Source organism: Anthonomus grandis, chromosome 12 (genome assembly GCF_022605725.1).
Source record: "Anthonomus grandis grandis chromosome 12, icAntGran1.3, whole genome shotgun sequence".
In the NCBI taxonomy this organism is placed as follows: domain Eukaryota; kingdom Metazoa; phylum Arthropoda; class Insecta; order Coleoptera; family Curculionidae; genus Anthonomus; species Anthonomus grandis.
Genome location: NC_065557.1, coordinates 4,742,771 through 4,759,735, shown reverse-complemented (window position 1 = coordinate 4,759,735; position 16,965 = coordinate 4,742,771). Strand labels below are relative to the sequence as shown.

The 16,965-nt window shown below is 32.4% G+C and overlaps 1 protein-coding gene across 1 annotated transcript in view; it reads left to right on the top strand.

Annotated features, from left to right (window-relative positions):
• LOC126743355 (homeobox protein Nkx-2.1-like) overlaps positions 1–16,561 on the top strand; it is a 41,891-nt gene extending 25,330 nt beyond the window's left edge. The window contains exons 5-7 of the mRNA XM_050450394.1: positions 1,597–1,692; positions 9,531–9,617; positions 11,650–16,561. Coding sequence (XP_050306351.1) covers positions 1,597–1,692; positions 9,531–9,617; positions 11,650–11,934 — 468 coding nt within the window. The 3' untranslated portion in view covers positions 11,935–16,561. The remainder of the gene's footprint in view (positions 1–1,596; positions 1,693–9,530; positions 9,618–11,649) is intronic.
• Positions 16,562–16,965: the final 404 nt, after the last annotated feature.

Sequence of the window (16,965 nt, the reverse complement as noted above, 5' to 3'; positions counted from 1 at the left end):
TAGTGCCCCAACAAGAAATATAAATTTAAATATTTTTTAAACAAATTTTCAAATGGCACATTTTTAGGCTCAAAAATGCGAAACTTCGTCCTAAATTTAACCATCTTCGTAACTCTTATATTTACCGAGATCCCAATAGTGAGCTAGGAATTTGTAACACGTCGTATAATATATAATATCTAATAAAAAATTACGTTTATAAATAATGGAACACAATAAAAGTTAATATTTTGCTTATATTTGTTTAGTTGAAGAAAACTGTAAAATAAAAATAATGAAACGTATAAAATAATTGCATTTCCTATTTTTGAGCGCGCGACTGTGTTTCCTATTTCCGGCCGTTCACAATTCAATCCCAGCAGCATCGAGAGAATCTCGTATCTTCGTCTGTTTCACGTTATCCGCGCCGAACTTGCCTATCTTTATCTGACAAATATTGATTGTTGAACGGGCCGCCGCGCCGGAGGCTGTGCTGGAAAGACTCGAATCCACCGTAAATATATACGGGAATCGATCACTAAATATCGTAATATATTTTGCAGTTTATTTTAATGCGTATATGTAGTATGTTGATTGTATTTTGTACATACTCAATTTTGGAGCTTGACCAAGTCACTTCACCTAAACTATACCAGACGTTTTTTGAAATACGTTTTCTACTTTTACGAAAAGTAGCTAAACCTAAATGTTTTTTATCCACAACGTTTCGTTTACTACGACCCATAACGAAAATTTTTAAACAACGACGAAAGTACACAATCACGAAAGTACAAAACACAATGCACTAATAAAATAAAGGAAAATAATAATTGCGAATATCACTTAGACTAAAATCAAGACTACTTAGCACTACCCGTTTATCATAACCGTTTCGACCAATGAAAGCTGGCCGGCAAATATTGCGCGTCCTAAGAAACAAGAACGGTGTTGCCAGATCTGCCTAAATATCCTATGGAGACCCAATTTTTAGCCAAAATTATTATTATTTTTTGGGTTAGGTTTTAAAAGAAACCAAAAATGTTTACAACATATATATTTCGTGTGTTATGTTTTATTAGATTTAAGGAACAGGGGATGGTCAATTTTACATTGTTTTAATAAAAAATAAAAATTTTCAACATTGTTTTTTTTGATTTTCAAAATTTTAAATAGCATCCCGTCTAGATAATCCAATAAACAATCCCTACACAAAATTTGAGCTTTCTAACTTTTTTTGTCTTGGTACAGGAGCTAACCCCGTTTTACGCAGGTAGACCTCCCTCTTAAACGTTAATAAAACTTTGTGACAAAGTACCCAAAGGCCCACGGGGTTACTTTGTCACCATCAATATATTTTTTTTTAGCTAAATCGCTTTTTATAAAAAAAAATTAGCATAGTTGTAGTTGTAGAGGATGATTTCGTCGGTATACTCATAATTTTTGGCCACCCAAATTCCGAAGGATACCGGAGTTACAAGTAAAACTGTGTTCAAAAGGTGACAAAGTTTACGGTACCGAATACGAATAAAATAGTACAAAAACCAGGGCAATAATTAACGTATTAACATTTTCATTATAATATTTAAACCCATACCTCAAATCAATTTTTCTTTGCAGGTATACGAACTGGAACGGAGATTTAAGCAGCAAAAGTACTTGTCCGCCCCAGAGCGAGAACACTTGGCCTCCCTCATCCATCTAACTCCCACACAAGTAAGTTGAAAAGTTTAATAATTGAAGATTAATTTATGTCTTACGATAAAGTAAACAACGAAAATATGATCCGTATATAAAAGGGGTCGACGTCCAATTATCATAATCCCATATTTGCAGACGTCGGCCAAAGGTAAATCCCGCTTAAACGGGGGCTCTATATTTAATCCGGTTTTAATAGCGCGTAAGTGTGACGTTAATCTTTAATCAAAATATTTTGGCTTTAATGTAACGGATTTACAAAATAGCGGGAATTACCTTAATATTTGACCGTTTGAGTTTGATGAGTACCAACTGCATGTGAACAAGAACTGTCAAATAGTTGACGCATCAAATTCATATTTAAAAAACTATTTATTACTGAATATGTTAATATCTGTTTAATTGATTTACCTCAAATATATTGTAAAATATTTCATTTTTTAAGGCATTTTTTTCTGGACAATTTCAATGAGGGCTCAGAAACTCTTGATGAGTCAATAATAAATTTTGTAGACAATTTTCTTTCTGAATAATTTGACATTCGTCTCATTGATCTGCAACAAACAGATTCTGAGATATTTTATTTTTTTTCAAGGCCTTCTCTTGGATGTGCGACTGCCATTGATTAATAAAATCATTTCTAATTCAGGAACTATCAATTGTAGCGTTCTGACTCAATAACAAATTTAGTAGAAAATTGTTTTTTGAGTAATTTAACACTTGTTTCATTGATCTGTAACAAATAGATTCAGAGATATTTAATTCTGCCTTAAGGCCTTCTCTTAGATATGTGACTGCCATTGATTAATAAAATCATTTTTAATTCAGGAATAATTGATTGTAGTGTTTTCTCAGTCAATAGCAAAATTTGCAAAAAAACTGTTTTTTGAATATTCTGAAATTAGTTTTGTCGGTGCATTTTTTTCATCCTCCAATTGCCAATAAGTAATTGTTTTTTTTTCTTATTAATTGGACATTTATCTCATTGATCTGCAACAAATAGATTCTGAGATATTTAATTTTTTGTCAAGGCATTCCCTTGGATTGCCATTGATTAATAAAATCATGTCTAATTCAAGTCCTGTAGGCTGCTAGTAATGGATTACGTCTGTATATTTTTCGATCCAAGATCCTTTTTCAAAACCTTATGTTAATTATCAATGTTTGCCGCCATTTCTTTTAAACCATCCGCAAGCTTCTGAATTGAGCTTTTGTTCGAAGCATCTTAGTTGCTTCTGATGTGTCTAGCATTCCCTGAACATTTGACAGTTATGCTGATAAATCAGTGTTCATTGCCTGCTATTGGCACCTGTCAAATGTCAGAACTGCCAGCTGTCATCGGATGATAGAGAGACTATAGTGTGACGACGCGTTTTTTGTTCTTAACCAGCCCTCTCTGATCGGTTCTAGGGAGGCTGCATGACCCCACTCGAACAGCTGGTTACTCCGTAGACACAATAACCACTAGAAAGTCTGCTCGATCGAAAAGAAAATAAACGCATAGCTCTCCCTTATATTCTATACATTTTTTTATTGTTGCTTAAGTGCAATGATTAAAACTGTGAAATAACGTTGTTTGGATACACGGTGTACTTCTTATGGATGCCGTACTGGACTAGTCAAGTGTGTTTTAAGTATAAGTTGTTTTCTTACGTGTATTGCAGTAGCAGAATCGCCAGTAGAAAATGAAAAGAAAAATTATACGCAAATGTTAGTCACGTAAATCTATATAAACACCAGCAGCTCATCGGGTATTCGTTCTGGTGAAATCCACGTTACATTATGAACAAATACACTTAAGTATATATGGTCAATAATGAAAAGTAAATAGGCTTTCCATTTAAGCGTCATCTGTGGGTCTGTATGTGTGTGTGTGTGTGTGAGCGTATATTATACATATAAGCATTTTTCAGGGGTGGACTAGGAAAATTCGGTTTTCAGCCCTTACAACTTTCTATAGCGACAAGTAACATTAAACGGCCAATTTACTGCTTATAAACAAGATGGCGGCCGTGACATTCGCCTTGGATTTTTGACATTTATTCGTTAAAATATTTGGGTTTTCTTAAATTGCTATTTAGAGGGCGTGATTTAATTGTTTAAAATCAGCAATTTTTGAATTTTATTTGAAGAAATTTAATTGTGGAATGTAAAACATTATACAACCATTTCTCAATCGAATTTTATTGTTACTTTTATCATTATTTTATGAATTCCAGGCAAATAGGGCTTAAATGATTATCTAGTATTGATTAAGACCTTAAGTTCTCACTAAAATAACGTTTGAATAAATTCCAAGACGGTGGAGATTATTTTGAATCTCGACGACTTTTTTTATTGATTCCTTGCATTGATTGTGTTACTCTCATTATAAGAATTTTCGAATCATCGATTCATCACGCATTGATTATGACTTAATTTTATATTTACTAAGACAAATTTTGAATCAATTCCAAGGCTCTACTGATTCCAATTTGATCATCAATGATTGATTATTAAATCATATTAACGTATATTCCGTCATATTAAAAACATTAATTAAGCAATTATTTATTTTATGAAATTCTTACAACCATTTGGGTCCAGTTTGGACGCGCCGATCGTCTATAGGTGACTGTGGTTAATCAGTGGGAGAGAGATGGGTATATGTGAAAATTGCTAGCGTGAAGGCGCGGACGAGGGAAGTGACTAACTGGTCCGCAATTTTTTTTCACTTTTGCTTTTTTATATATTGGAAAATATATTTTTTAATCGCTTAAAAATTGATTTTGGGTATTTAAGTAAAAAAATCTAATAATAAAATTGCATGAATATGGATCGCCTGGAATTGCTATAAATCTTAATTTAAAAACCATTGGTCCCAAATTTACCGTTTGGACTTCAAGGTCAAACAAACCAAACATTACAGTCGTACTACAGTGCATCCCAAAAGTTATGTCTAAATTCATTTAAAATTCAGGGGTGTGTTTGAAAAAAAAACGCTCGGATCCGTTGCGCATTTTTGTACGTGACGTTTGTATATACAGGGTTGCTCAAAAATAAATTACGACCATCAACTTCATTTTTTCAAATGAAAGCACCTTTTTTTTATTTCATTTTTGAATTTCGCGTGGAATTCTACGTATGATTCGTGCATCATGTCCTATACCTAAAGTCAAGAGTTATCGAAAAAAAGACGATTCATGTAACACATTAAAAAAAGAACAAAAATTAAGTTAAATGTTCAAAATGGTTGCCATCCAAGGCGATCAATAAAGTCTCGTTGCACATTTTCAATCATTTCCGGAGTTATGGCGCGCACTTCTCTGCGAATTCTCTCTTTCAAGTCGTCTAGATTATTTGGCCTATTAACAAATACCTTCGACGTGAGGTATCCCCACAAAAAAAAGTCCATTGGTGTTAGGTCAGGCGACCTAGCAGGCCATTCGATGGGTCCTCTCCTTCCTATCCACCGATTGGTTATGTATTTCCGAAAAGTACTACAAAACAAAAAATTATTTTTCAGGTGAGCTTGGATGTGAATGATGAGTGGAAAGCGTTAGAAACTCGAAAATAATAAAGTGAACTTTTTATTATTTTCTCACGTTTTAGACTGATTTTCTATCTCAGTCCCACGCATCATTGACCAGGGCTAGCAAATAATGTTTCTGATCTATAAGGGCATCACTACATAGTTAAAAAATATTTTTTCCAGGCAATTGAGGTCATAATTGAGCTAGATAATTAAAAAATGCACTTTTTATTAACCCACTTTTTGACCTCACTTCCACGAACTGTGTAAGACGATTGCTATAAAATTATTTTCCTCGTATAATGACATTATAAAATGACAATCCTCGTCTCTATGGGGAGCTTTACCACATAAGAAAAATGACTTTAGCAAGCGATTGAGGAGTGAAATGCAGAAGGAATCCAAAAAATCCTTTTTTTTATTTATTCCGCTTATAAAATCCGCCTAGGGAGCTTGTCAAACACCATAAAAAGTGAAAGTAATGATGTGGTGGGTGTAAACACGCATGATCGACCCCATTGAATAACCCCCAACGACAAGTGGATGGAAGGTCTGATGCGTAATTGGGAAATAATTTACTCTTCTTGTTATTTTCCCGTATATATATATAAGGGTCGACACGAGGGAGGATCACGCTTCGTGATTTTTCTGAATAACAATTTATTTCTCGGTATGTTGTGTGGGTTTAAGCGGATCCCGGTTAAAGGTTAAATTTCTATTATATTTTATAATATAACGTGATGGCCAAAGGAGGTTTGCTTGGACAAACAACTTCAAGAACCATTGATTAGTAGCGCTGCAACTCATCACAGCGAGTGTTTATAGAAACACTAATTACTCTCCAGCGAGGAAAGTTGACCATAATATGCACCTATTTATAGCCGTGCAATATGTCAGCTTTTCAACGAACGTCGCCTCTATATAGTTTTCTCATGCACTTTTAAATTTTCAAGTACCATCATCCTCTTCGGTTTCGTATATTAATTATCTGGTCACTTATACGGTTCTAGTTTACCTAATTTGGACCAATTGGCTGAATGTTGAAATGCCATTGAAAACCAGTTCTCTTGTCAGTAACTTATTATAAGACGATGTTCACTTGACAAGTGACCGCCATGGAAAATTCTTTTCATTCTTCCAAAAAGTAAATAGGCAATAAATTAGTTATAAACAAACCGATTAAAAACTAAAAAAGTTGGTCAAAAGGGGGTTTATACCTTTATACGCAGGGCACCCTATATATCACCGAGCGTCATGAGTAATGCCGCAATCTAGAGCTAAAAGATGATTCTTTTATATGATCACAGCGATCTTCCTTGTATATAAGAAAATAATTTTTTCTGTATTTTTTTGAAAAGTGAAATTTTTTGTTCAGGCCTGTTTATCTCGTGAAGCTACATTTACGTAAAAAACGCATACACGGTTTTAGTACCCCAAGGTACCGAGCAAAATTGATCTGAATAAGCGCCCTTTCAGGGAACCGTTCAATCAAGGGCTTTTTTTGCCTGTAAGATTCAAAAAATTAGGAACAATCAAAACGACGTAAATGACAAATAAATAATTTCTTGCTAGTGTGAAAATCAGAAACAAAAATTCACCATAGAACCGAAGTTATTAGTTTAAGATATGAATGCAGATTCTTTTAGTATATCAGGAAACTTTGACCTAAGAAACAAGCTAAACAAAAAATGCAGCAAGAAAGTCAACGCATCCCTTAAGCATGTAAGACGCAATGGTTTTCTTTGCCTGTAGATGTTTTGGAATTTAAATTTTATATTATTGAAGTATTTGTGCTTTATATTATCAAAATTAAGGCAATTATTTCAATAATATGCATTATATCTCAAGAATGCTTTTCCAGGTTATAAGTCCATGTGATTAGATCATAATTTATTTCTTCTAGACAGTGCAATCAAGGGAAAATTTCATTTGAGATTGGGTGGAACGAACCAAGTTTCAGCCGCCTGGACCAATTAATCCATCCTTCTTAAGTCCATCCTCAGATAGTGCATTATATACCGTGAAAAAATTATGAAAATATTACTAGTGGTTCCAAAGTTATACCCCAAAATGTCCACTGATGCATAAAGGTCTTGATGTTGCAATATGAGTTCAAGAAACTCAATTTTGACAGTTCTTGGACCTTGATGGACATAGTCGCCTCTAGCTCAGGAAGTTTTTGAGACTCAAGAATCGTTTTGGTATGGAATTGTTGGAAAATAAACACTTTTTCTTGGGTAAAAACCCTTTTGAGCCTTTTCCAATTATTTCCTAAAATTTTCTTAAGAATAGTGAACATTTACTAAGAAAATTAGCAAAAAAATATGCCTCAACCAAAAATTCCCTTGCTCTTGAAATATTTTATGAGGAGCGATGTTTTTACCCCCTAAATGATCCTTAGGAACTACTTAACAGTAATGTGAAAGAATTATGAAAATATTCCCAGTGGTTCCAAAGTTATACCCTAAAATGTCCACTGATGCATAAAGGTCTTTATGTTGCAATATGAATTCAGGAAACTCAAATTTGACAGTTTTTGGACCTTGACGGACATAGTCGCCTCTAGCTCAGGAAGTTTTTAAGACTCAAGAATCGTTTTGGTATGGAATTGTTGGAAAAGAAACACTTTTTCTTGGGTAAAAACCCTTTTGAGCCTTTTCCAATTATTTCCTAAAATTTTCTTAAGAATGATGAACATTTACTAAGAAAATTAGCAAAAAAATATGCTCCAACCAAAAATTCCCTTGCTCTCGAAATTTTTTATGAGAAATGACGTTTTTACCCTCTAAATGATCCTTAGGAACTACTTAACAGTAGTGTGAAAGAATTATGAAAATATTCCCAGTGGTTCCAAAGTTATACCCCAAAATGTCCACTGATGCGTAAAAACCTTGATGTTACAAGATAAGTTTAAAAAAGTCAAATTTGGCACTTTTTGGACATTGATGGACAAAGTTGCCTCTAGCTCAGGAAGTTTTTGAGGCTCAAGAATCGTTTTGGTATGGAATTGTTGGAAAAGAAACGTGTTTTCTTAGGCAAAAACCATTTTAAGCCTTGTCCGATTATTTCCTAAAATTTTCTTAAGAATGGTGAACATTTACTAAGAAAATTAGCAAAAAAATATGCCCCAACCAAAAATTCCCTTGCTCTCGAAATTTTTTATGAGGAGTGACGTTTTTACCCTCTCAATGATCCTTAGGAATTACTTAACAGTAGTGTGAAAAAATTATGAAAATATTCCCAGTGGTTCCAAAGTTATACCCCAAAGTGTCCACTGATGCGTAAAAACCTTGATGTTAAAAGATGAGTTTAAAAAAGTCAATTTTGACAGTTCTTGGACCTTGATGGACATAGTCGCCTCTAGCTCAGGAAGTTTTTGAGACTCAAGAATCGTTTTGGTATGGAATTGTTGGAAAAGAAACACTTTTTCTTGGGTAAAAACCCTTTTGAGCCTTTTCCAATTATTTCCTAAAATTTTCTTAAGAATGATGAACATTTACTAAGAAAATTAGCAAAAAAATATGCTCGAACCAAAAATTCCCTTGCTCTCGAAATTTTTTATGAGAAATGACGTTTTTACCCTCTAAATGATTCTTAGGAACTACTTAACAGTAGTGTGAAAGAATTATGAAAATATTCCCAGTGGTTCCAAAGTTATACCCCAAAGTGTCCAGTGATGCATAAAAATTCTTGATGTTGCAATATGAGATATTGAACCTTGACAGACAAAATTGCCTCTAATTTAGGAAGACAAAAAATATTTTGGAATGCGGAATGTTTAGAAAAAAAACGCCCTTTTTTGGGGAAAATCTCTTTTAAGCGTTCTCCATTTTTTTTAAAAATATTCTCAAGAACAGTGAACGTTTACTAAGGAAATTGGCAAATAAATATGGCACAACCAAAAATTCCCTTCTTTTCGAAATTTTTATGGGCGTTACTTTCCACACTGGACATCATAAAACAGGGGTGCAATTAAGTGCGGGTTTATCCCATCGTAATTCCATAGACAAACGATAAACGCAGTCCCCCAAAACTGTAATTTAATTTGACAAACTGGCTGGTTCGCTTATTTGGGGTCGATTGTAACGCAATCATGTAGCTAATGGTCGGGTCTACGGGGGGGTGCCTTTATCCCTCACCGTAAGGTTATAATAGGGGCGGATTTCGGGATAATATTTTAGTGGTTTTTTTTTTGTTGTTGTTGTTTTAAGGTTGGTAAACTTGGTGGAATCCGATTCAAAGGACTTGAAACTTGTCTTAACCCATTATTAATAAGAAATTAAATTTTAAGCTAAATATTCGGCTCGAAGGACCAAATAAACGATCGAGATGTTCTTTGTTACAGGTGAAAATCTGGTTCCAAAACCACCGGTACAAGTGCAAACGACAGGCCAAAGAGAAGGCGATGGCCGAACAAAACCAACACAACCAGGTACGTACCTTTCGGTCCTAGAATAACAAAACTGAAATTCCCCATTCATTAGTCTCCTAAGGTAATTTCGATTTCACTTTTTAACCGCTACTTATTTTTCTTAAGACCTTTCTCCGTCTTAGGTAAACGTCGTAATGTTTTTCTAATCTATCCTATTGTTATTGATGGTGTTTGTTTAGGGTGGGTTCATTTTATAAAATTATAATTGATTTAAACAATCTCTTGACAGATCAAGGGCCGTTTCATTAATATTAAGAGTCGCATGCCTAATTGAATCAGGCTGTGCCCCCCATCCGACGGATGTTAACGATGATTATTTTTATTTGCCACTCGTAGGCGATCCTTTAAGAGAGTTACGAATTATTTAATTTAATTTAAGATATATCGAGCTATAAATAGTGCCCTTAGTCATTTTTTTTTTTAAATGATTTTGCCCTTCATACTGGTATTTTTGAAGACTACGTGAAATTTTAAGAAATTTGATGGGTCACATCGTATACTTCGGTCAATCAGTTTTTGAGATATATGCAATAGAAAAATGTCATGTTTAAAAATAAATGGATTTTCAATTGTTTATATCTCAAAAACGGGTTGACTTAAGTAGGGCATGTGACCCCTCAAATTTCATGGAATTTTATGGAGAATTCAAATATGTAATAATATATAGGGTGTTCTATTTAAAATAAGGAAGTTAGTGCCTACTTCCGGTATAACCGGCAGTGCCATTAATTTAAAAATATTTTATTTAATTTGAGTCCACTAAAAAACTGTTATTTAAAGCAATTTTAGCTTAATCGCACTTCTGTTTATACCGGAAGTAGGCGCTAACTTCGTTTTTTTCAATGGGATACCCCATATATTATGACATTTTTGAATTCTACGCAAAATTCCAAGAAATATGATGGGTCACATCGCATACTTCGGTGAAATAGTTTTTGAGATATGAACGATTGAAAAATCTAATTTTTTAATTAATTTTTCAAAATTATTCTCGTACACAAACACTAAAATTCCAAGGAAAGTCGTTTGCATTTATTTTAAATAACTCTGCTTGCATGCCTTTGAAAAATTCGAGAACAAACGATTTTCAACTGTTCATATCTCGAAAACGGATTGAGCTAAGTATGGCATGTGACCCCTCAAATTTCAAGGAATTTTATGAGGAATTCAAATATGTAATAATATATAGGGTGTTCTATTTAAAATAAGGAAGTTAGTGCCTACTTCCGGTATAACCGGAAGTGCCATTAATTTAAAAATACTTTATTCAATTAGAGTCTACTAAAAAACATTTATTTAAAACAATTTTAGCTTAATCGCACTTCCGTTTATACCGGAGGTAGGCGCTAACTTCGTTATTTTAAATGGGACCACCCATGTATTATGACATTTTTGAATTCTACGCGAAATTCAAAGAAATATGATGGGTCACATCGCATATTTTGGTCAAATAGTTTTTGAGATATGAACGATTGAAAAATCTCATTTTTTTAAATTAATTTTTCAAAATTATTCTAATAAATAGTTTTCAAAAACACCAAAATTGCAAGGAAAGTCGTTTGCATTTATTTGAAATAACTCTGGTTGCATGCCTTTGGAAAATTCGAGATCAAGCGATTTTTAACTGCTTATATCTCAAAAACGGTTTGACTTAAGTAGGGCATGTGACCCCTCAAATTTCATGGAATTTTATGGAGAGTTCAAATTTGTAAAAGTATATAGGGTGTCCTATTTAAAATAAGGAAGTTAGCCCCTACTTCCGCTACAACCGGAAGCGCCATTAACTTAGAAATATTTTATTAAAATAGAGTCTACTAAAAAACATTTCCTTAAAATAATTTAACTTCAATTTCACTTCCGTTTATACCTGAAGAAGGCGCTAACTTCTTTATTTCAAATATCACAGCCTATATATTATTACACATTTGAACTGTCCATAAAATTCCAAGAATTTTGAGGGGTCACACGCCCTACTTACCTCAAACCGTTTCCGAGATACAAACCCACCTAATCAAAAAAATTTTTTTTTTAGTCATCAAGTTCACCGCGTCGCGTAGCGGTTCCAGTTCTAGTCAAAGACGGCAAACCGTGTTCGAGTAGCAGCAACCAAACCAACTCGTCGGCCTCGAGCGGCCAATCGGGCGGCCAGGATCAGTCACGTGGCGGCGGCCAACAGACGGCGGCCTGCCAATCGAGTCAGTCGGCGCAGGCGCAGTGCATGGCAAACGGCGGCCTCGCGATGGCTTATGGCCGCCAACAGACCAACTATCAGCAACAGTGTAGCGCCTATTTGCCGCTACAGGCGAGGGCGTGGTAGTGCCACGAACAGTACGGGTTAGTCTACGACAGTGATATGTAAGCCCTCGGTTGTCTCCTTTTAGTGGACTATTTTTTTTTTTTTTAATCTTTTTCCTTGTTTGGACTCTTTCGGACTACCCGTGCGTGCGGCATCTTTTGAGGGAATTGTAAATTGCAACTAACGGCAACACTGTTTGGGTCCCTTCTGTGTGTCTTAGATTTGTTTGATTGAAGTAGTAGTAACGGAGCATGCGTAAGGGGGCGTGGCTTATGATTTGCCAAGAGCAATGTTGTCAAGTTATGAAGAAATTAAGAGACTTGTAGCGAAGTTATTTTAATGAGACTCGGTTTGTATCGCACCCTCGCTGAAAAGTGTCTTAATTCAAAAAACCTGGTTTTGAGAATCACAACTGGCCCAACTTTGACAGGCTGTCATTTGCGACCTGTCAAATTTAGGTTTTTCAAATTTGGATTTTCTTGTAAAGGAATGACCTGAAATGACAATAAAAGAAACATTTTGTTGCTAAACCTTAAAGCAACAAAATAACATCAATTTTTGAGAACCATGTCTTGGTCATTAAGTCTGAAAAAAAAACTTAACTTTCACAAGCTGTCAATCGTCACCTATCAAAGACACTTATTTCAAATTTGGATTTTATGGGAAAATAATCGTTTAATATTATAATGAAAAAACATTTTGTTGCTATATATGAAAGTAACAAAATTACAGGAATTTTGGAAAACCATGTCTCGATTATTATGAGGGAAAATTCTTATTATCATCTTTGAGTGCTTGTAAAAAATTCCTTATTAAAAATATTGACTTGAAATATCTTTTTAAATATAGACTGAAGTTTTCCAAATAAATTGGGATAATTTTGAATACATTTGGACAATTTTTGAGGAAGTTATTAGGGTTTTTTTACCAGGAGTCCAAAAAATTGGGACAATTTTCACCATCATTTTTGAGAGCCTGTAAAATATTCCTTATTAAAAATATTTGCTTGGAATAATTTTTTAAACAGAAACTAAAGTTTTCCAAACGAATTGAGATAATTTTGAACAAATTTGGACCATTTTTAAAGGAGCTATGAAGGTTTTTGTACTGGATGTCCAAACAATTGGAAAAATTATAACCGTCATCTTTGAGAGCGCGTAAAAAATAATCTAATAAAAATATTGACTTGGAATATTTTTTAAAATATAAACTGAAGCTTTCCAAACGAATTAAAATAATTTTAAATAAATGTAGATAATTTTTGAGGAAGTTTTGAAGGTTTTTGTATTGAGTGTCTAAAAATATGGAAAATTTTCATTATTATCTTTGAAAGCCTGTAAAAAATTCCTTATTAAGAATAGTCATTTACAGTAACTTTTTAAGGATAAACTGCAGTTTTCCAAACAAACTATGATAATTTTGAATAAATTTGGACAATTTTTGAGTGAGTTATGAAGGTTTTTCTACCAGATGTCCGAAAAATTGGGACAATTTTTACCATCATTTTTGAGAGCCTGTAAAAAATGCCTTATTACAAATATTGATTTAGAATATCTTTTTAAATATAAATTGAAGCGTTCCAAACGAATTGAGATAATTTTAAATAAATTTGGACAATTTTTGAGGGAGGTATGAAGGTTTTTCTAATAAGTGTCGTAAAAATTAGAAAAAAATTTCATAAATCATCTTTGAGAGTTTGTAAAAAATTCCATCTAAAGAATATTTATTTAGACTATTTTTTTAAATATATACTTATGTTTTCCAAACGAATTGAGGACGTTTTGAACAAATTTGGATAATTTTTGAGGGAGTTATTAAGGTTTTTGTACCAGGTGTCCAAAAAATTGAAAGAATTTTCACCATCATCTTTGAAACCCTATAAAAAATTCCTTATTAAGAATATTGATTTGGAATATTTTTTAAAATAAAAACTGAAGCTTTCCAAACAAACTAAGGCAATTTTAAACAAATTTGGACCATTTTTAAAGGAGCTATGAAGGTTTTTGTACTGGATGTCCAAACAATTGGAAAAATTATAACCGTCATCTTTGAGAGCGCGTAAAAAATAATCTAATAAAAATATTGACTTGGAATATTTTTTAAAATATAAACTGAAGCTTTCCAAACGAATTAAAATAATTTTAAATAAATGTAGATAATTTTTGAGGAAGTTTTGAAGGTTTTTGTATTGAGTGTCTAAAAATATGGAAAATTTTCATTATTATATTTGAAAGCCTGTAAAAAATTCCTTATTAAAAATATTCATTTAGAGTAACTTTTTAAGGATAAACTGCAGTTTTCCAAACAAACTATGATAATTTTGAATAAATTTTGACAATTTTTGAGGGAGTTATGAAGGTTTTTCTACCAGGTGTCCGAAAAATTGGGACAATTTTTACCATCATTTTTGAGAGCCTGTAAAAAATGCCTTATTGCAAATATTGATTTAGAATATCTTTTTAAATATAAATTGAAGCGTTCTTAACGAATTGAGATAATTTTGAATAAATTTGATCAATTTTTGAGGGAATTATGAAGGTTTTTCTACCAGGGGTCCGAAAAATTGGGAGAATTTTGACCATCATCTTTGAGAGCCTATAAAAAATTCTTTATTAAAAATATTGATTTAGAATATTTTTTCAAATATAAATTGAAGCGTCCTAAACGAATTGAGATAATTTTGAATAAATTTGGTCAATTTTTGAGGGAGTTATGAAGGTTTTTGTACTGAGTGTCTAAAATATGGAAAATTTTCATTATTATCTTTGAAAGCCTGTAAAAAATTCCTTATTAAGAATATTCACTTAAAGTATCTTTTTGAGGATAAACTGAAGTTTTCCAAACAAACTAAGACAATTTTGAATAAATTGTAACAATTTTTGAGGGAGTTATGAAGGTTTTTCTACCAGGGGTCCGAAAAATTGGGAGAATTTTGACCATCATCTTTGAGAGCCTATAAAAAATTCTTTATTAAAAATATTGATTTAGAATATTTTTTCAAATATAAATTGAAGCGTTCTAAACGAATTGAGATAATTTTGAATAAATTTGGTCAATTTTTGAGGGAGTTATGAAGGTTTTTGTACTGAGTGTCTAAAAATATGGAAAATTGTCATTATTATCTTTGAAAGCCTGTAAAAAATTCCTTATTAAAAATATTCATTTAGAGTAACTTTTTAAGGATAAACTGCAGTTTTCCAAACAAACTATGATAATTTTGAATAAATTTGGACAATTTTTGAGTGAGTTATGAAGGTTTTTCTACCAGGTGTCCGAAAAATTGGGACAATTTTTACCATCATTTTTGAGAGCCTGTAAAAAATGCCTTATTACAAATATTGATTTAGAATATCTTTTTAAATATAAATTGAAGCGTTCTAAACGAGTTGAGATAATTTTGAATAAATTTGGACAATTTTTGAGGGAAGTATGAAGGTTTTTCTAATAAGTGTCGTAAAAATTAGAAAAAATTTCATAAATCATTTTTGAGAGTCTCTAAAAAATTCCATCTAAAGAATATTTATTTAGACTATTTTTTTAAATATAAACTAACGTTTTCCAAACGAATTGAGGACGCTTTGAACAAATTTGGACACTTTTTAAGGAAGTTATGAAGGTTTTTGTACCAGGTGTCCAAAAAATTGGGAGAATTTTCACCATCATCTTTGAGAGCCTATAAAAAATTCCTTATTAAGAATATTGATTTGGAATATTTTTTAAAATGAAAACTGAAGCTTTCCAAACAAATTAAGGCAATTTTGAACAAATTTGGGCCATTTTTGAAGGAGCTATGAAGGTTTTTGTACTGGATGTCCAAACAATTGGAAAAATTATAACCGTCATCTTTGAGAGCGCGTAAAAAATAATCTAATAAAAATATTGACTTGGATTATTTTTTGAAATATAAACTAAAGCTTTCCAAATGAATTGAGGCAACTTTCAGCAAATTTGCACCATTTTTGAGGGAGTTATGAAAGTTTTTGTATCTCGACGTGGTCAAAAATGACGGTTTTGACTAGTGACACTTTTTTTAGCGGGATTTTAGACAAGAATTGACAACGTCGGGCTTTTATGAGCGAAATCTAGCAGTGTTGCCGTGTTTATGTACCATTGTTGCCATTTTAAAGAAATTTCTTATACTTCAATGTTCCTTAAAAAAAAATCGTTTTTTTTTTCGATGATAGGATTTGACAAAAGTAAATTTCAAGGTAGTATATAATATAGCTACTTAAACCACGTGAAGCTTTAATTTGATGTAATTAAGTTTGTACATAATGTATTTGTATATATGTAAATATTGGATCTCTTCTCCCGTTACAAAAAGAAACAGGGTCAACGTCTAGTAGGAAAACGTGTTTGATATTGTATACCGCTAGGGGGCGTAAATAATGTTTAAGTGCAATCGTACATTTCTTAACGAGCAGCAATAATATTACAATTTGTTTTTGTACAATATTTTGTACATATATTTTACCGTGTAGCGTAAAATCATCTTGCCAAAATGTATTTTATTATTATTTATTTGTAATTTTTAATTGTACAGGAAATAATTGTTAGACCTTAATAATTATAATTAATATAATGCACAATATATCATGATGTAAACTATATATGTGTTTTTAAATTAAAATAAAATAAATTAAATTAATTTTTTTTTTGTTTTATTGCCTCCCAACACATCCCCACCCTGTTTTTTTCTAAGTCTCGCTTTTGTTTTTTATATGGGCGTGGCGCATTGACAAGTGTAGTTTTCAAGATGGCGGATGGATGCCATCTTGAAAAATGGACTACGTCACTACTCAGTTTCAACGGCAATTTATTTGTTAATAATTCATTAATTTTATAGTCTATGTTGAGATAAAAATTATTTTGCAATTTCAGGCAACTGTAGATTTCTTACCATTTCAGGCACTTTAATTAAAATCATGCAGTAGCTGCCTGGAATAATTCATTGTTTTGTTAATTAATTAAAACTTGGATGTCTTGGAAAGAATTAATTAATTAATTAATTAATTTATAGTAAACGTTTAAGTTAAAATTATTTTACAATTC